The sequence below is a fragment of the Bactrocera dorsalis genome, chromosome 6 (assembly GCF_023373825.1).
Source record: "Bactrocera dorsalis isolate Fly_Bdor chromosome 6, ASM2337382v1, whole genome shotgun sequence".
NCBI classification, from domain to species: domain Eukaryota; kingdom Metazoa; phylum Arthropoda; class Insecta; order Diptera; family Tephritidae; genus Bactrocera; species Bactrocera dorsalis.
In genome coordinates this window covers 20,915,944-20,937,284 of record NC_064308.1, presented here as the reverse complement: position 1 = coordinate 20,937,284, position 21,341 = coordinate 20,915,944, and the positions used below count along the sequence as shown (strand labels likewise).

The 21,341-nt window shown below is 35.2% G+C and overlaps 2 protein-coding genes across 6 annotated transcripts; one reads left to right on the top strand and one right to left on the bottom strand.

Annotated features, from left to right (window-relative positions):
- The first annotated feature begins 2,123 nt into the window (after positions 1–2,123).
- LOC125779547 (uncharacterized) lies at positions 2,124–5,139 on the top strand. Of its 2 annotated transcripts, XM_049460913.1 has the most exons (4): positions 2,878–2,974; positions 3,031–3,075; positions 3,251–3,527; positions 4,408–5,139. In XM_049460913.1, the coding sequence occupies exons 1-4, from the start codon at positions 2,965–2,967 to the stop codon at positions 4,718–4,720; spliced, it is 645 nt and encodes a 214-aa protein (XP_049316870.1). In that variant the 5' UTR covers positions 2,878–2,964; the 3' UTR covers positions 4,721–5,139. The 2 variants fall into 2 exon arrangements, 1 of the variants encoding a protein (XP_049316870.1); XR_007423296.1 differs by lacking the exon at positions 4,408–5,139 and adding an exon at positions 2,124–2,706 and having other exon boundaries at positions 2,783–2,974; positions 3,031–3,594.
- Positions 5,140–5,155: 16 nt separating this feature from the next.
- LOC125779545 (uncharacterized) lies at positions 5,156–21,175 on the bottom strand. Of its 4 annotated transcripts, XR_007423294.1 has the most exons (7): positions 20,570–21,175; positions 16,382–16,658; positions 6,951–8,797; positions 6,721–6,880; positions 6,217–6,661; positions 5,801–6,155; positions 5,156–5,734 (listed from the first exon to the last, which is right to left on the bottom strand). XR_007423294.1 is itself a non-coding variant. In XM_049460912.1 (2 exons), the coding sequence occupies exons 1-2, from the start codon at positions 5,942–5,944 to the stop codon at positions 5,201–5,203; spliced, it is 678 nt and encodes a 225-aa protein (XP_049316869.1). In that variant the 5' UTR covers positions 5,945–6,117; the 3' UTR covers positions 5,156–5,200. The 4 variants fall into 4 exon arrangements, 1 of the variants encoding a protein (XP_049316869.1); XR_007423293.1 differs by lacking the exon at positions 20,570–21,175 and having other exon boundaries at positions 16,382–18,526; XR_007423295.1 differs by lacking the exons at positions 16,382–16,658; positions 20,570–21,175 and adding an exon at positions 13,097–16,332.
- Between the last annotated feature and the right edge of the window lie 166 nt (positions 21,176–21,341).

Below are 21,341 nucleotides of genomic sequence, written 5' to 3'. Positions count from 1 at the left end.
GGCTACAACACCGCTGCTAATGTGAAGATGCATTGGAACAGCTCAGAGGACTTACGCAACGAACTAATTGTACAAGCCATGCGTCGAGACCGTTTTAAAGAAATTTGTAGGTGCTTACATTTTGAACCTACCCTGGTTGCGCCTAATGATAATGAAGACAAATTTTGGAAGTTGAGACCTATGACAGACCATTTAATGGCCAATATATTGAAGCACTTCCATCCATGCCACCAACTGTCTTTCGATGAGAGTATGATTGAGTACTACGGGCGCCATGGATGCAAGCAGTTTCAAAAAGGCAAACCTATCCGTTTCGGCTACAAAGTTTGGTCTTTATGCACTCCGTCCGGATACCTAGTCAATTTCGACATATATGTACCAATGAAGAAATCTACGTTCAATACGAACGTATACGAACAGTGCTTTGGAAAGTGTGCAGCAACTCTCATAAACATTATAAATGATTTTGACGAAAACAACCTTTTTACAAGTTTTCCATTACTGACTTATCTGAAGACGATGGGGTACAATGGAACAGGAACGGTAAGAGAAAATCGAATTCCTTCCAGCTGCCCTTTGAAAACAAAAGTGGCAATGAAAAAGTTTAATAGATATTCATTCGAAACTGCTACAATAGAAAATATTGGAATAAAGCTCATTAAGTGGGTTGATAACTCTGTTGTGTGTGCCGCTTCAACTTGTTACGGTAGCTCGCCAATTTCATCAGCTTCGCGATACTGCAAAAAAGTTGGGAAAAAGATCGCCATTCCACGTCCATGCGTGAAACGGAGTATAATAAATACATGTGCGGTGTTGATAGCCTCGATCAAAACGTAAATATGTACCGAATAGCATACCGGGGAAAGATGTGGTGGTCTTCAATATTTACTTGGCTTATTGACGTTGCAGTATCCAATGCTTGGCATCTTCAATAGAGTTCGAAGAAGCTTTCGCAATTAGAGTTTAGACGTGAAATTGCAGTATTTTATTGCAAACATTACGGCGAACCGCCGGTTCAACCTGGTCCGAAACGACCCTGGCTGCACGATGGCGTATATAGAAACATCCGCTTTCATCACACTGATCATTTTATTGAACCAATCATAAATAGACGTAGCTGCTTAGGTGAAACTTGTAAAAGTGTTGTGAGAACTCGATGCATTAAACGCAATGTACTTATGTTTATGCGTCAAGTGCTTCGCTCAGTACCAGATTGACGACGAAAACCAAAAATAGATATGTTTTTTTTAACTATTTCAATAAAGTTCATTATTTTATTCACATTACTTGGCTTAATTAACTTATTTTCTTATAGCACATTACATTTTTAAGGTAAATGTAAACCTGTACCCTGTAGGTCCTAGCGTTACCATATGGTCACAGGTCATTGTACCGTTATCTGATAAAGTATGACCACAAAAATTAATTTTTTAATACTTTCTAACAACATTAACAAGCCCTCAAAATTTCATCTTCCTACTAAAAAAAAATAGTTATCGTCCCTGCTGGGTTAAGGGACAAATTGCAATTTTAGCATCAAAGTAAATCTTAGATATAATAACATTTGCTTATTGTCACACGACAGATTGTAAATAAAATGAAATAATAAAAAAAAATGTTTTCTTATATACAATATTCTGCTTAATTCTAGATATTATCTTACATTCTAGGAAGAGTATCTACAATCCACTTGAGATAGGACATACATATGTTACAAGTGGAAAAATTCACCTTACAATCTATGAATTACATTTTGGGGCCACCTAAGGCGGACAGTATTAGCAAAGTACATATAATGTTTCAATACGGACCATGTGGGTCGTAAGTGTCATGTTACATATTTATGACAGATAAAGAATATGTTCATGTAATTTGAACTGGTGGTATTAACTCCCCCACCTCAAAATTGAAGCGTCCCGATTCAAAGAGGAGTAGTGCTTGATCCTTTCCATCATTTGATCTATAGGTTGGGCTTGCTCTTGCATTGGAATTTGTTCAATGTTAATTTTAACCTGTGTGCTCCTATTTTTTTTATATTTACACATTATTAGTATTACTATTATGAGACTGGCAATTGTTATCAGGCTGTAATTTATCATTTTACTTTTTTTTGCTTCATATCTGAGTTTTGTTATTTCCTGAATAGTTTTAATGTTTTGAAAATGTATTTCTTCCATACTTAAATTCTTTGTGATTGTAATATTAATAACCTTAACTGGATTTAGTTATAATTTTATTGTGAGGGGCTTACGATGTCTATAGACTAATGCCGGTATTCTGCTTGTCACGATTGTCTCATGTCTCTAATTGAGACAATTGTAATTTAGTGACTCTGTTAGTCAGGATGTCTCATTTTGGTATTCTGGCAGATTCAGTCTCAAAAATATTCACCAAATTGTATGGTGAAAAGAAGGGCAGCAATCAGCTGTTTAGTTTAGCTGATTAGAGATGAGTGCAAGTGCAAAATCGTAATGCATTAAACGATTGCATGCAATTACTTTTTTTCATAAAATCAGCAGTAAAACTTCTTCTTAATAATTGCACAGTACAATTATTGAAAACTGATACTGAAATAGTTTATAATAAATGCTTATCATATGCATTTCATCTGAATCAATTGTTAAATAAATATGAAAAAATTTAACAACAGAGTTATCGATTAACACATGTGTTCATCCTTATATTTGATAATAATAGAAAAGGAAGGTAAGTAATTGTAAACAATATAAATTTCATTATTTTATGATAATTATAGTATAAGTATAATATATCTTTTTTAAAGATCAAAATAAAGTGTTGCGCACCGCGAAGGAGCAGATAGAGCTATCTCAACTTTGTGCGGGTTCACCCGGAGATAAAGCTGCATAAAAACGACCCATCGCGGCCGAAAAGAATGGAGCAGCTTTGGGCCGAACTCTCCGTGCAATCAAATGCCCGAAAAGGGCCCACTCGGAACCCCATAAAATGGAGAGAGGTAATTTTAACCATAGATATTGGCATATATATGTATTTATGTTCTTTGTTTTACAGAATCTGAGCCATTGGAAAAACCAAATAAGATCACTTTCAAGGAAAGTATCAACAATTGAGCTCTCTGAAACGGAGCAGAGAGCTTTCGATACGTTGGGGTCAATCGCTGTTGATGGGTTGGCTGATGTACCAGCCATTGGCACAGAGCTAAGAATAACAAGAAAGGCCAATACGAGTGTGCAGAATTTATAATTGTTTTTTCTTTTTCTAATTTAGGAAGAAGTAGTATTCACAGCTGCACCATCGCCCCTGAATACGACTTCGGATGCGTCCAATGACTGCACTACGTCATCGTCCCGTGGCAAAAAATTGACGACGGACGAAATGTTCCGAAATTATATGGATTTAATGAAAGGGAAAGCCGAGGAGGAAAGAGAGTTCCGGATTAAAACTTTAGATTCCATTAACAAACACACGGAGTCTATTAATAATTTAGGGGCAGCGATGGTGTCGCTTGCTCAGACTATTGTGAAAAACACAGAAGATTGTGCAAAAAAGTGAATATATATGTATTATTTTATTGTTATGTTTATTTATTTTTTAAATGAATTTTGAATTGAATTACATATTGGTACAATTTTAATTATCTAATGTGTTAATGCACCTTTGACGTGCTGCTCTGCCTCGAGTGTAGTACTCTCCCGAGTGGATTTCAGAGATTGCTCCCACATTTTCAGGAAGTGATCGATCTGGCAATATTTCGGTTTCATTTAGAAAAATGCCACGTTTTTGTAAGATATTGTACAAGTATAAACAAATAATGCAGCTTTGGATTGTTTGTACCGCAATGTACGTTCTATTGAAATGCAATGAAAGCGTGATTTTAAAACTCCAAATGCTTTTTCAATCGTGTTTCTTGCTCTTATGTGCCTAGTATTGAAATTTTGTTCATTTGGTGTTTCAGGGTTTGCCACCGGTGTAACAAGCCATGGCTCCAATGGATATTCCGAATCACCCAAAAGCCATTTAAAAGCTCCATCAGAGTGTTCTCTTATTAGATTTATCCCTGCTGGCGAAGTAGTCCATATACTAGAGTCATGACATGAGCCGGGAAATTTTGCATTCACGTGCCGGAAAATTAGTTCATCGTCACAAACCTATTGGAAAAATTAGTTATTAATTAGTTATTGAATATAATACTTACCGCTTCAACATTAATGCTATAATAACCTTTTCTGTTCATATAATCATGCGGTACAACTGTGTTTGACAAGGCAGAAGCAATTATGCCAACATGAGTGCAATCAATTGCTCCAATTACACCCTTTATTCCAAATTTCGAATAAAATATGGAATAAAATTGTTGTATATCGATTTATTTTCTTTTAAATTGGAATACAACTTAGCCAGTCTTAATTCTATTGTATTCTTCAACAGAATTAGGAAAACGCACTTCGCCGTGTTTACGCTCCACCACCATCACCGTGAAATATGGGGATGTTCGTGTCTCAATCACTGCGGCAATATTGCAGAGCATCATATTCGACGAAAAATTTGGCAACTTTTACAAATGTCAAGCGTTCGAACAACTCAAATATTGACATTTCAAAATGAGCTTGGTCAATATGGATGTTCCGCAATCAAAGGACCTTATGCAAAGAAAGTTTTTAAATTTATTTGCGACATACAAACGAATAAAGAAACGAAATGGGCAGACTGGGAGAGAGGCAACAAGCTGGGAGTTCTTTGAAGAGTTCGACGAGGTGTACGGTAGGCGGCATTCCATACAACCGCCAGCCAAAAACCTTCAAGGCTTCATAGTGGATAGCGCCGAAGTATGTGAATGGAGTGGGGACGAGAAGACTGTCGACTCTTACGAGAGTCAACTCGTAAACGAACGACGAAAGCGTTCGAAGACTGCCGCCAATGAAGCATTGGAATTTTGAAAGAATGAGGCTCTAAAAGAACAAGCACGTCATGAAGAAGTGCTACAATTTGAAAAAGAAAAATTGAATTTTGAAAAAGAAAAAATAAACGTAATGATGAAGCTGCGGGAAACTTTAGAAAAGTTAACCGAAAAGTAAAAAAAAAAACAATTTAATGTAAACCGGATCTCTAATTATAATTTTTTATTACTGTTGTGACCTGTACTTGAAGTAGTTGAAATGAAATAAAATATCACATGTACATATATTTATTTACTAACATTTTTATTTAAAAAATAAAAAATTTAAGAAACAAACAACATTTTTAAATTATTTCTTTTGATAATACCTTCGTTAGTATCATTTATGTTTTCATGCATTTCAGCATCGTTTTCATTAAATATTTCGAAATTTTCCAATGGATAATTGATTTCAGAATCATTAAAATTGTTCCGCATTATTAAATTATGCAAAATTACACAAGCTAATACTACTTTTGATACCTCTTCCATATTTTGAATATCAATATGATTTAAAATTTTGAACTTTCCCCTCAAAATCCCAAAAGCTTGTTCAATGAATACCCGAGTTGAACTTAAATAATAATTAAATTGTTTCTCCTCTCTCAACAGATGTCCATTATCTCTATAAGGCGCGATCAAATATTTTGAAAGAGGATAAGCTGAGTCAGCTAAAATTATAGCATCTTTTGCAAGTTGTATCTCTCCAGACGTAATTCCTTTGTATATCGGACAGTTTTTCCATACGTTGGCGTCATGGCAGCTCCCTGGGTAGCCGATAAAAACATCCAAGAAACGAAATGTGCTGTCGCATATGCCCTAAACATTGCAAATGTTTTATGTTTTTAAAATAGTTCTAGCTTAACCATCACCATATGTACATACCTGCATAATAATGGAATAGTTCCCCTTTCGGTCATAGTAGCTAATTGCATCCTTCTTCGGTGTGTTTATTTTAAAATGTGTCCCATCCAAACAGCCGACTACGAAAGGAAATGCATTCGGCCGGCTCGCTTGGAAACGCTCCATTATTGTTTGCTGTTGAGAAATTGATGGCCTACATATTTCATGCTTCAACTTACAAATTGCATTGATCGTTTTAAGAAAAATTTTGTGGGCATAATTCGCGATAAGTGACTCTGCTGTTACTAAGCTTCCACAAGGTAATATGCAAGGGCTGATCCATTGAATATTCCCCTCGTGACGTTATCCAAAAAGGCTCCAAGGCGCTCTTTAATTCCTACGAAGTATATACATATATATGTGTTTATTTAGGAGATTATTTAAATCAGAAAACTTACCGCAAATGTTTCACGAGACATCCGAAAATGTGACAAATATATGTCCGGAGGATAAAATGGAATTGTCTTGAGGAAGTTTTGCGATTTCCCTATCGTCCTCTTTTTTAAAATTTCAGTCAAAAGCCATTTCTTTTTACGCGCAAAACTTTCTTTCCTTTTTTGTTTGTATTTCAAAAGTAAAGCACTCTCACTCTCCACCATGCTATCAAGTGTTAAATTTATTAAAAAATTCATTTTTGAAACTTTTTAACTCCACTTGTTCAATTTACTTGCATGCCGCGCAAAATATTTGCAAAATATATGCATAAGTATCAGCTGAGCATCTGCAAAAAAACATCAGGGTTGCAATATTACCGCAGTTATTTGCTTGCTCGAACATCCCCTATGTCTTTCCCACGCAACACTGATGTGAGCCATTGCATAAAAAATATAAAACTGAAATAAACTAGAGAAATTTGATTGCATGAAAACATACTGTTTCTTTAAGGTTAAAATGTAACTCACCCGAATTTCAAATGGAATCGATGTTTGCTGCTGGTCATACGGCTTGAGTTGAATAATGAGATCCTAGCACAAAGATTTGGGAAATCGGAAGAACTTCCTGAATGTGTTCTTTTCGTATGAAAACGGATCTTTTTTGTTTCGCAAAACAGTCAGATTGCGCCTGCGAATGTAGTTAGAAGATATGCACCTTATTATCCATTATTGCAAAATTATAAATATTAATACATTACCTGTCCTCCCCCTCGCGTTTTTTCATCATAAGGTAAAATAGTCCAACTTCATCAGCCATTGTTTTGCTCTTGTTTTTCTATGATTTGCAAAGCATATAACAAGTTAGAGACTGATATTGCTCAATTAGAGATGAAACAAACTCGTCAGAATACCAAACAGTCACTAAATAGATTTCACCACAGATTCGTCTCTATTAGAGACTTGAGACTGCTTGCAGAATACCACCATAAGTTATCAATTTGAGCATTACAATTTTCAAATCGTATTAAATAATTACCGTTAATAGTAAAGTTGTTAAAATTACAGTTATGATAAATATGATTTGTATTCATTTCTTTGACTTTTGATTGGTAATTATACTTATATTTACAATTAATTTTATTGTGACTCCTAAATAAGTATTCGATGCATTCGTCTTTGTATTCTTCTATTTCTTTTTTTATGGCAGTCTTTTTATATGTGACATGATTTAGACATAAAATTTCTTTTTCTTGTATATTTAATTCTGCTTGATTTGTATTCGGTATAGGTTAAATGTATATTGATTGATATATCTCTTTGGTAAAACTAGGAATCTTCACTAAAATCACAATATTTTCGTTTTGAGTGATAATTACAGTTTTGATCTTACACAATTTTTCAAAAGTTATATTCAATTTTAAACTATCGTCATCTGAAATAATATCTCTACTTAAGAGATTATTTTGACTCGTCATTATGATCTCTTTTATTCTTACGATATTAGTCTCAATATACATTAAATTCCCTAACAGTTTGTTCGTCCACCGTTATTTTGCTATTTTATTTAATTCTGAGCTAACTGCGTTAATATTGTTACAAAAGTAGTATTAAGTTGTATTTGTATTGCTATATGCATCCCTTATTATGAACAATAGCTGTAGGTATATGGAATAGCATTTGTCTTGTTGTAGACATCTGGCGCCGCGGCTGTCTGCTTGTCGAAACAATAGACATCTGGCGCCGCAGCCGTCTGCTTGTCTACTTAAACAATTGCTGAGTCTGGCGCCACGGCTGTCTGCTTGTCTAAACAATAACTGCATTTGGCGCCGTATAACATTATGTTCTTGTAAGTTCCAGACGCAATATTCTAGAAGGACACGTCGGCATCAGCGAGAAGTGCGTGGCTATATAAGCCGTGGCAGCGCCAACGTAATAAACCAGTGCTAAGAGTAAACTGCTATAGTGTAGACGAGTTGTAAAATAAAGAGATTTTGTTGAAGTGAATTAAACGGTTTTATTTGTCAATCCAGAGATACGAACCTAGTAAAGTAAACTAGTAAGGAGTAAATTCGCAACAATATTCTGAAACAATTTCCTGTAGTGATTGTTAGTATTATCACTAATAGCTTTAATTTGGTAGTTAAATTTTTCATTAATGTTTTTCTGAACATTGATTTGTTCAATTGCATTGTGGGCATTGATTGTATTTATTTCTAATTTGCCTTCTATTTCTTGACGGTCTTCGTCGTCCATGACGCCATAAATATATTTACGACCTATTCCTATAATATAAACTTATCCCCTTTTCTCAATTCAATGATGCAGGGTGAGTGTATATATCTGAGTTCTAATATGCTTAATTTTAGCCATTACAAGCGGATTCGGTTCTTTTTCTTTGAGTGCCATCTAATCTAAATTGTCAACTATTTCTTTGTACATTGTTGTATTGATAAGATATGTAATTCTGTCGTATCTTTCTACTAACTTTACTTTTTCTAGGTTCAGAAGGGAATATCCATTCCCGTGATTGAGATCCATGATTTCGACTTGAGCTGTGATGAATGGAATCCCCGTATAAATTATGATGGTGTATAACATTGTGAACCTAAAGAAGTTTAAGATTTAATATTATCTTTATGAATTATTCTGTTTCTGTTTTGTATTTTAATTGTATTTCCTAAATCTTCTAGTACGACTTGATTTTTGTATTTGGGGTTTAATTTGTTTCTTTCCCCATAAATTTTTTCATATATAATATCTCCTTTTTGATAACTTTTTTGAAGCCTTTTCTTGTTATGATGCTCTAGCATTTTCTCTTGTGCATTTTGCAACACATTTCTCATATTTTCGTGGGGTTCTTTATTAAATGAAATGTTGCAAGGTTGTTTACCTGTTACGGAATGAATTGTTTTATTATACTGTTGAACTGCTCTCATAATTGATTCAAAGTTACTAATTAAGCTGTGTTCTTGCTTTAAACATCTGGAGATTTCAATAAGTGTTGAATGAACTCTTTCTATTTGGTGGTGTACAATAATAAATTTGTACTTTTATCCATTCCATTAAAGACTTGAACTGTATCCTACTTAAGCCTGGTTCATTAACCATAACTGTACTTTTAATATTTGGAAATGTCTGTAACAGTTCCAAAACTTTTTCTTCTAAATTTGATTTGTCTTCTATATGTTTTACGATTAGAAATTTGGAAAATGAATCTATACATGTAAGAAATTTAAGCTTTTGTGCGAAAAAATATGTGTATGGAGTTGTTCTCCCTCTTTTTTTGGTATTGGTGCTTCCCCTATTGGAATTAGTTTCGGATGTCTTTCATATTTATTACTATTACATATGCTAAAATTTTTTTGCATACTGTTTAAATTGTTTTATCATTAAAGGCCAATAATATTGCTGCCTAATTTGTGCCAAATTTTCCCTATAATTTCTATGCGCTAGTTAAGGAACATGTGTTACTTATCACATTTTTGTACCGAAAACATAAATTATCAACTGGTAACCTAAACAAACAATAACAACAGTCTCGCCTAGCATCATAAATGTAACAAACAAAATGCATGTGCGAAAATGTAAACTGCACCAAACTATCTCATTAGCAAGTAAGCAATCATTGTGCACTATCAATACAACAAACAATATATCTGTAAACAAACCTAAACAAATAATATAATCTGTATCTAACAAAATATCAACTAGTAATAAGTAAACATACTAGTTAGTATAAATAGAAGTAAGATTATGAAAAATAGGCAGTAAGAAATTATGAATAAAAAAGGCAACACGATAATAAGTGTACTGCCCAAATAAATATAATTTCTTTTACTCGCGACAAACAACAGTTTGTTAACTGGGGGCTCAATCGGTCTTAAAGCCATTTTTATCCTGTGGTAACGGATAAAATAAAATTTAAAAGCAAATTCCACGGGAAGTAGGACTTCCACACACAAGGTTCCGAAAAAGAGGACAGACGGCAGATCCTGAAACACTGGATAGCGGCAACCACAAAAAATAACATAAAAACAACGTCCTGAAAAAGCGAATCTCAAAAGTTCCTGAAAAATTGGAAGCAGCACGGACAAGTCTTAGACGAAAGATCATCAAACTGGAATCTCATAAAAAGAGACAGAAGCTTTTTAATTTGAATCGTCCTTTACTCAACACCAATCCAAAGATGTCTGCGCAGGAAATAGCAAGCCTCAAGGCTCAAATTGCGAGCTTAACTGCATCTGTAACAGAAAACCGAGAAAGGGTGGCTACCCTAGAACATGGGCTGCAATCGAATATAAGGACTATCAAACAGCTCGATGATTGCAAGCCAAATATCGCCTACGAATCGCAGATCAAGTCGTTACCAGATTTTAACCCTTTCAGCCCCAAAGGACTTTTTAAACGATGTCAAACATATATAGATGTTGCTTATAAGCAACTTTGGGGCTAAAGAGGTTAATCATGATCATGAAGTTGATCTATAAGATGTGTATTTTAAAGAAGTTTTTGTGTATTTGACTTTTTAAATGATGTCAAACATATATAGAAGTTGCTTATAAGCAACTTCGGGGCTGAAAGGGTTACGGGCAACAGAAATCAGTACAGATCCTGGAGGAAACGTGCGTGGACGCACATGGAAAACATAAAAGAATATGCCACAACCCCAACATATTACACTGCACTCTTGATACCGCATTCAAAAATTCAAGGAGAGGCAGCCGACATATTAATTAACCACAACACAAAGTTCCAGTTTTGCTCGATAATAAATCGACTGGACTACACTTATGCAGACCAGAGGCATTTATACGTGTTACTGGATGAGATGAAAAAAAATAATGTAAGAAAAATTTACGCTGGCAGAATTTCATTGTAAAGTCAGCGAGGCATTGAATCTTGCCCTAACTAAAATCGAGATGGACAGCTCCGATGAATTTCCAAAAATGCAACAATACGCGACCCACGACAGCCACAATCCAAAGGACTTAGAAACCGCCTACGCTATCGCTTGCACTATAAGCCATGAAAACGTGAATTGCCAATTTGATGCTATGCAGTACAACAACCAGAGACAGTACAACAACCAGAGACAATACAACAACATGCAGCATCAACCAAACAGAAGTTACCACAATGACCAGCGAAGATACAAGCCAAACGTGCAAGTGCAATATACCCAAAGTGCACCACCGCAGCAGTGCCAACCAATGGCGTTGATTCCTCACGCCAATACAGAGGACCCACCAACTTTAACGCCGCACATATACAAAACAACTATGACCGCCACATGCAAGGATTATCTCCAAACAACCCATTTCGAGGAGACCCACAGAAGAGGCACCAAAATCCTTCATCACGCAACTACGTCGCACCACAGAAGATACAACGTGTAAACCAAACATATGAAGAAGAACTAGACTCTCTTGCCCCACAACAAAGCGACGATGATTACAAGACAGGCTCTGTTTTTTTAGGTGAGTGAATGAATTGCCGTGTCTGCAACGCCACTGCAGGGATCCAGGCAAAGAAGTAAATATTCTTATCGACACCGGAGCAACAAACAATTATATAAGCACTAAATGTAATCTTGGTGAGTCTATTCCAACTAAACCTACCAAAGTGAAAACCCTTCATGGTTTCTCAATAACAAAATAAAAAAAAATAGTATCAGTCTTAGATAATTTGCTTACACTTTTTGAAACTGATGCATTAGAAGAATTTGATATGCTTCTAGGTGAACAGGGACTTAGAACACTAAAATCAGAGATTAATATTTTCGAGTACAAGCTCAGTTATAAATATAGGGCCAAGAAAGAAAGTGATACTTTGCAAAAATTAAATTATACAGTAAGCAATGATGAATATAGATCTGAAATTTAAAAAAGAATGCAACAAAATGAAGGTATTAACTAAATATTACCATTTACTACTACAGTACAAGCCACAATTAAGACGAAAACTGACGATCCTATTTGGACAAAACAATATCCGTACCCTATATCTGATAATGATTTTATTAACAAAGAAATAAATAAACTTTTAGAAAATGAAATAATCCAACCTAGTAAAAGTCCGTACAATTCACCCATTTGGACAGTTGCTAAAAAAGGTACTGATGAAAAAGGGAAACCTAAACGCAGAATAGTTGTAGACTTTCAAAAGCTAAATGCTCAAACTATTACAGATAGATATCCCATACCTGATGTAGGCATGACAACACAGAATCTTGGTAAAGCAAAATTATTTACAACTTTAGATTTAGAATCTAGATTTCATCAAATTCTTATTAAAGAATCTGACAGAGAAAAATCAGCTTTCAGCATAAATGGAGCCAAATATGAATTTCTTCGTATGCCTTTCGGACTGAAAAATTCTCCATCAATTTTTTTTTTCAATAGCTGACATCTTAAGACCATATATTGGAAAATTTGCCTATGTCTATATAAACGACGTTCTCATTTACTCTTCTTCTCCTGAAGAGCATATCGAGCACATACGTATAATTGTAAATGCACTTCATCAAGCTAACATGAAGATTTCCAATGAGACATCACACTTCTTTAAAGATTCCGTAGAGTATTTGGGACACATAATTAAATTTAATAAAATTACTGTTGATCCAGTAAAAATACAAATCATAAAAGATTTTCCCACGCCTACTTCACTAAAAGAACTCAGATCCTTTTTAGGTCTTGCAAGTTATTATAGAAAATTTATAAAAAATTTTGCAGCCATTGTCAAACCACTTACTACGTTTCTCAGAGGAGAAAACGGTGGCATATCAAAGACTCAAAGCGCAAAAATTGAAATTGCATTAGATGAACCTGCAATAGCAGCATTAAGTCGAATAAAAGAAGATTGCAAGCCCAGGTTGAACTCTTCCAACCAAATTTTAACAAACCTTTCGAATTAACCACAGACGCTAGTAATTACGCGATGTTCAAATATCATTGAACATGCTTACTTATCAGCAAGCCGAAATTGTACTAAATAGAAATATCTATTTATATATTAATATACATACATACATATGTATAGACATAATGCATTTACATGCAATGCACATCTACGAGTAATAATAATAAAAATGCATGGGACAAAAATCATAAATATACAGCAGAGATAACATTAAACACACACACGCACACTTACAATAAATTATACACTTGAAATCAACCCCATGTCAAGCAGCAATAATAATATGCTGCAATACATAAAAACATACACACATACACACATACAAATATATTTAGTTATTTAAGATAGATTTAAAAATTGTATATAAGCAAGAAAATACAAAATAAAAATCAGAATGAATAGATTCTCCCTCAATGTAAGACTTTCAATTCCCCCCACCAGCGGTAAGGATTGTTAGAAGCTATATTGAGGTATTAACATTTTTTGGTCCTTCGAGCCGGATGAAGAGCTCGGCCAAATTAAAAAGTCCTGTACTTACAAAACAGGCAAAATACAAAAAAGCCCTGTTCAAAATACAGGCAAAATAAAACAAAACTAATTGTAAGACGGGTGTATATTCCCGCATATTAGCAAGATAAAATAACTTTTACAAACACGCGATAGGAGCTGTATTATCGCAAAATAAAAAACCCATATCATTTATTTCACGAACACTTAGCCAAACCGAACTGAATTACTCTACAAACGAAAAAGAGTTACTCGCAATTGTGTGGGCTTTACAAAAGCTTCGAAATTACTTGTACGTCATAGCAGATTTCACTATATACACCGGTCGTCAATCTTTAATTTTTGCCATATCGGAAAAAAATACAAAATTAAAAAGATGGAAAAATTTCATCGAAGAATACGGCGCTAAAATCACTTACAAACCTGGTCAGCAGAACGTTGTTGCTGATGCACTTTCCCGCCAACAAATTAATAACACATCTAATTCTAATAATTCCCAACATTCAGCACAAAGCTCTCCTATGGAAAAAATTAAACGCGTAAAGCAACCATTAAATAGATTTAAAAATCAAATTATTATAAAACAATCAGACGCAAACCCCACCCAAGTATCATATCAAAATATATTTTCTAACAGTAGACATACAATTTTTTTTAACACTAAAACTGAGCTATTGGACAGATTAAAAAATGTAATCAAAACACAAGTTGTAAACGCTCTACAAATAGATGAACAAATATTATTTTTCGTTGAAAATGATATTATCAGTGTATTTCCCACTGTGTCTATTGTTCTAACTCATAAAACGGTTGAAGACATAACCGAAGTCGAAAAACAAAAACAAATCATAAATGGCACACATAGACGTGCACACAGAAATTACAAAAATAACGCACAGGAAATTTCGTTAAAATATTACTGGCCAAACATACGAGAGGCCTGTAAAAAAGAAGTACAAGACTGTGAAATCTGTCTCACAAACAAATATGAACGCCGACCAAACAAACAACCGATTGGTGCAGCACCAACACCAAATCAAGTAGGAGAATACATACACTTAGATTTATTCTATATGAGCGATAACATATACAGTGGCGGACAAAAGTCTACATACACCCCCTGTTTTCTTCGATGTGAGAGTAGAAAAACTTTTTAGAAAAATGTGTTGATACAGTTTTATTCTAATCTTCTTTCTAATAACAACAAACTTAAAAAATCCGTTAATTAATATAAAACTACAAATTTATGGAATAAAAACTCAAATATTGTGTTGACAAAAGTCTACATACAGTACAAAAATATCTTAGTTCAGTGCGAAAAACTTTACAAAATGCTAGTTATTAAGACGTTTTAGTATTTAGTTGGGTCCCCATTGGCATCTATAACTGCTTGAAGATGCCGTGGCATTGATTCTGCTAAATTTGTCAACGCTGCAGATGTAATGCTGTTCCAAGGTTCCAATATGCGCTCTTAGAGTATAGCAGAGCTAGAAACTTGGTGCTTTCTAATTCTACGCACCAAAATCTCCTAGACATGTTCAATAATATTCATATTTAGACTTTGAGGTGGTGTATTTAATTGCCTTGGAGTATAATAAAGCAACCAGTCCTTACCAATTTGGGCCGCATGCCTCGGATCGTTATCTTGTTGAAATATCCAACTGGAACCGAGCCCTAAATTATCCACCAAAGGCTTCAAATTATGTTCCAACAGAGACTTATACTTATAACCGTCCATTTCACCTTCAATAAAGTCCGAATTTCTAACTCCAGAGGCCGCAACAGCTCCCCAAACCATTACGCTGCCTCCACCGAGCTTCACAATTGATACTACGTTCTTCGGTTCAAGCGTGGCGTTAGTTTTCCTTCAAATTTTAGCCCCTTCTTCACTACCAAAAAGGGTGAATTTAGAATCATCTGTAAATGAGACTTTTTTCCAAAAATCCATTTCCTTTTCTTTGTGTTTTTTGGCGAACTTTAAACGAAGTTTCCGATTTTTTCAGAAATAAAAGGTTTCTTCCGTGGTGTTCTACTGTGGAATCCGTTATCGTTTAGAGTTTTTTTTTATTGTTCTTGGTTGGATACTTATTTGTGACGTACTTACTATGCGTTCGGCTATATTTGGAGCATTTACTTTTGGATTTTGGTCTACTTCGTTGAGAATCAGGCTGACGTCTCTACGAGATTGTTTTTTTGGGCGTCCACTGCGCGGTTTATTTTCGTTGGAACCATTATTTTTAAAGTTTTTTAGAATTGTCTGTACTGTTGCTCGACTCAAGTTTAAAATTTTAGAAATTTCACCATATGATTTTTTTTCTTTTCTTTCTTTTATCATCAAATTTCTTACATCAATTGATATTTCATTTCGCGGAGCCATTATAGCTATTGAAGGGCTTAAACCACAACTAAATTCAATAAATATCAAACAATAAACATATTGAAATAAAAGAAAAAGGCTAACGTTACCTTACTGTTAATATAACAATGTACAAAGTATGGGATTTGAACTGTATGTACACTTTTGTCAAAGCAATTTTTGAGTTTTTCTTCCATAAATTTGTTGTTTTATGTTAAATAATGAATTTTTTTAGTTAACTGTTATTATAATAAATATTAGAATAAAACTGTATAAATACATTTTTCTAAAAACTTTTTGTACTCTCATATCAATGGAAATAGGGGGTGTATGTAGACTTTTGTCCGCCACTGTACATTAGCTCAACGGACAAATACTCAAAATTTTGCCACTTCAGACAAATACCTTCAAGAAAAGATATATATGTAGGAGACTTGCTTTTGGATGTCTCCATATCACCCCACTACACACTTTTACACTTCACACTTCACAGTTTTACACTTTACACTTTATACTTCACTTTTTATTTTACGAGCACAGCGAGTTCTGTTCCAATCAAGATCACTTCTTGAACTGAGTCTGCGAGGACATTGCGCTTAATTATATACGCACCCCTTTATTGCTCTACAAGTACCTAACGGTTCCTGAGTTTCTTCACTCTGTTCGCAGAATACGATCAGACCTCACTCAGTAACAGTTTCTCTAGTCCTGTTACTATGCTTATTTGCGCATTTACATGCTATAGTACCGTATTACATGCGCCAATGTGTCGCCTACTTCAAATAACGTTGTGTCATACAGTCACCTACAAAATATTAGCACTACGACATACGTATTTACAGTGACATACAAAATACAAGCATAAGCGCTCCGACACGCCCTTCCTGACAAATCACACGTCCTCGTGTGTTTACTTTAAACCACAATATTCTAACACGTCAGTTGCTACTGCCTTTGCCACTTACCAACATTTCATTAACCTTTCTTCATATAAAATTTTAGGCTCCTAGACAAAGCCAAGCAATAGACAAAGAAGTAAATTCGTTTCTTGATAACATTTCATAAATTCTTTTCATTACATTTTCTTCACCATACTTTACAATTCATGCAAAATTAGTTATCTTTACCAACAGGTGTATTTCCTTTTACACCCACTTATTGACCCCCGCTATAACAAGTCCATCTGTTATACACAGTGCGGTCATTATATCCCCTCTTGGGATTTCAAGACACCAACTGTGCCATTTTTTTTAATCTTTATTTCTCACTTGGAAATCAGACGCATCTCCTCTTGAGTCGTCCAAATCAACTGCTTTACTTATTTGTCTATTTGGCATTGCTTTCAAAAATTCATTCGCATACTTATATTTTTTTTTCTTGCTTGTTAATGATTTAAAACATAACTCTCTCTGAACTTACAAGTTTTGTTTGGTGACCATTTTTTTTCCTTCTTTAGCAATTTTAGCAACAGGTGGTCTCTTATTTTACATTTTACTATTTTTGCCTAAATAAAGCGCCACGTTTGTCATAACGAGCATTAACTTCAATATTTTCCTTTGCTTGTTCTCTTAAAGATTTCCTATCAAATAAATTATCCACTTCTTCACCTATTGGTAGTAAGCCTAAGCCTTCTCTACCGATTAGCATTTCTAAAGATCTTGGTGACTCAATTGACCGTACAACTCACTGCCAATTGTACTTCGGTTAAGGCATTTGGCCACAATCGCTGACTGTTTTCATCTCCGGTCAGCATACTCTTTAGCATGCTCATTATACATCCTACCATGCACTTCTCACACCTGTAGCGATTAAATGTAGCTCTCACCCTCTCTATTTTTTTTTTTGTTTAAGAACAAAATTTACTGAATCCTGAACTAGCAAAGTAACGGCCCTGATCCGCTATAATTCGACTAGGCATACCAAACAAACACAAAGCGGCTTTAACGACTATAATAGAACTTTCAGTACCAATGTTTAATGTGTGATGAAAACAAACAAATTTTGTAATTGCGTCTACCAAAACAATTACGTACTCCTTTAAGTCATTTTTTCCACTCATTTTTGTTATGTCTATATGCACTGTGTGCCACGGAATGTTTATCTTTGGAATCGAATGTAATTCTGCCTGCATTTTTCCCACTGGTGGTTTAGCTAATTTACAAGTTATACAATTTTCGACAAACCTACGAACATACTTTGACACATCCTCAAACCAATAAAACCCATAGACTTTGTCCAATGTTTTCTCCCAACCTAAATGCATAATAGCTTCATGGACGTGATTAATCACTGCCCATCTAAATGCCCTAGAAATTACAGGCAAACATTTGGTTTTACCATTTCTTTGAATTTTTCTGTATAAAACTCCTTTTCTCAATTCACAGGTTTTATCTAAATTTTCTGGCAACTCATTATTTTTTTAGCTTAGCTAACAACTTGGCCAGCTCGGAATCACGTTGTTGTCGTGCCAATTATCAGTTACCTCAGTCAATTCGACTCGCTTTTCAACTACTTTTTCCACACTTTTAAATTTTTTAATCAAAGGATTCCTTGATAAAAAATCTACGTGTGCCATACGTTCTCTTTTTGTATATTGGATATCAAAAACAAATGACTGAAGAAAAGCCCACCACCGATGCACCCTCGGTGATAAGTCGGATTTTATACGGCTAGCTCTTAGTGAATTGCAGTAAGTAAATACTACAAATTTACGACCCTGTAAATAATGACGAAAATGCTTAATGGCATTGACGACACGACTGCCAAAGTCTCAAGTTCGTACGATTGATATTTCGATTCTGCAGGTGACGTACATTTACTAAAATATTCCACAACATGGGGCTTTTTGTCTATTCTATGTAACAATATTGCCCCATAGTCAATTGAGCTGGCATCTGTATGAAGTTCTATGGAATGTTGAGGGTCGAATATGGCTAGCACCGGCTCCTGACTTAATACAGATATTATTTTCGAGCGAATTCTTTCATGCTCCAACAGCCAAATAAAATCAGAGTTGATCTGTGTCTTTGAGGTAAGCGAATACAATGGCTTAAAGTCTCTAAAAATATTGGCACAAACTGCCGAAAATAAGAAGCTAGCCCTATAAATTGTCTCAGTTGCGTTACAGATTTTGGAGGCGGCAAATTTGTCTGCGACTGTGTTCTCGTTCAAAGCACGGTAATCCACACAAAGTCGATAACTACCATTTTTCTTTTTAACAAGCATCATCGGACTAGCGAAAGGTGAACAGCTGGGACGAATAACATTAAATTTCAGGAGCTCATCAATTTTATAACGTACATGCTCTTTCTCCTCTTCAGTAAGTCTCTATGGTCGGCGCTGCACTGTCTTTTGTGGATCTATTAACCTTATTTCCAAATGCCCTGTTGTTACACGAGTCTGTGGTATTCTCCCAATAAACCAATCAGAATAGCGTTTTAGAATGTTTTTTTTTAAGGCCCTCTTATCAGAGTTACTCAGGTCGCCATCGGAATCTACAAGCTTTTCATAATCAGTACAAGTTACGACATCAACTCTTTTACTTTTGTAAATACTGAATTTTTCAGCATCTATTGTTATACTCAAGTCCTGACTTAATATTTCACGACCAATCAAAACATCATATGCTAGATATTTATTCATTACAACGTGCAATAAAATCTCAAGACAATACTGTTCAATGACTATATTGGAAAGAATTTGTAAAGAACTACATATGGAGCCGTTACCTATTCTATTTAGTTTTACAATATTGTTAAATTGTATTCCTTTAAATTTGTCCGCAAAACTTTCTTTCACCAAGGAACACTCAGCTCCGGAGTCAAAGCAAAATGGAACGGACTCACCTGATAAATTAATTATACCCTTTGGCGGAGCTACAGTACAAATGTCCACACGCTTTTCATAATTCTGCTCATTCCCCCTGGTCCGGATTTTAGGACATGAAGTAGCGAAATGTCCCATTTCGCTGCACTTGAAGCATCGTATACTGGATCGATCTTTTACACCATTGCTGTTTCCCTTGTGAGTATATCCTTTTGCATTTGATAACCATTGAGATGCGCTGCCGTCTAGCGCCTTACTCAACGCCATCACAAGTGCGCCGCCTTCGAGAGTATTTCCCTTAAAAATAAGGTCCACAGTTGTACACCATGCAGAGGCATCCGCTCCAGCGCAATCGGGATTGAATTTTGGCAAAGTAACGTGGACAGGTCTTGCGTCTGTTATCGGTCTTGGTATCTGCATGGACTTGATTATGTCCATTAGATTCCGGTTCTGTACTTCCAACGATGCGAGGATTTAGCACGATTCTTGGCTTGCCGATCCCACTTCTGATGTAGGAGATTTGCTTTTGGATGTCTCCATATCACCCCACTACACACTTTTACACTTCACACTTCACAGTTTTACACTTTACACTTTATACTTCACTTTTTATTTTACGAGCACAGCGAGTTCTGTTCCAATCAAGATCACTTCTTGAACTGACTCTGCGAGGACATTGCGCTTAATTATATACGCACCCCTTTATTGCTCTACAAGTACCTAACGGTTCCTGAGTTTCTCCACTATGTTCACAGAATACGATCAGACCTCACTCATTAACAGTTTCTCTAGTCCTGTTACTATGCTTATTTGCGCATTTACATTCTATAGTACCGTATTACATGCGCCAATGTGTCGCCTACTTCAAATAACGTTGTGTCATACAGTCACCTACAAAATATTAGCACTACAACATACGTATTTACAGTGACATATATAATACAAGCATAAGCGCTCCGACATATACAAGAATGCCGACGAGATACTTTCACAAATATACCCAAACGCAAAGTTTCTAATGACTGATAACGAATTATCATTTACAAGCCTATGTGCACAACAAATTTACAAAAGGTTACAAATAGCGCACACCAAAACACCAGCGTTTCATTCTACTACAAACGGACAAAAAGAGCGTATCTACGCACAGCACAATAATTGAACTCGCGAAAATTTTGGCAGACCAGCACAATTCAGCACCTGAAGAACAGATATTTGAAGCCGTTCGGCAATACAATAAAACGATCCATTCGGTAACCAACGAGAAACCCGAGGACGTGTTCTTTAATCAAAAGGGGTATCCTGACATCCACGAACGTCTACAAGAACGAGTCTTACGTTATCAGAATCGCAATCGACAACAGCTGAATTATAGACAAGGTGATGTCATATTTGTGAAGACGCACTGGCGAAATAAAAACGTGAAAAAATACGCGAAACAAATTGTTAAAGAAGACAACGGAAGGACGGTAACGACAAATAGGGGACGTGTTATTCACAAAGATAACATAAGAGTACAGGCATGTACAGAATAATTTTT

Coding starts and splice junctions, on each gene's coding strand:
- LOC125779547 (XM_049460913.1), top strand. Junction 3,076..3,250: donor TAAGATCACTTTCAAGGAAA/GTATCAACAATT, acceptor TAATTTAGGAAG/AAGTAGTATTCACAGCTGCA. Junction 3,528..4,407: donor ACAGAAGATTGTGCAAAAAA/GTGAATATATAT, acceptor ATTCTTCAACAG/AATTAGGAAAACGCACTTCG.
- LOC125779545 (XM_049460912.1), bottom strand. CDS start 5,944: ATGGAGCGTTTCCAAGCGAGCCGGCCGAATGCATTTCCTTTCGTAGTC. Junction 5,735..5,800: donor ACTATTCCATTATTATGCAG/GTATGTACATAT, acceptor TGCAATGTTTAG/GGCATATGCGACAGCACATT.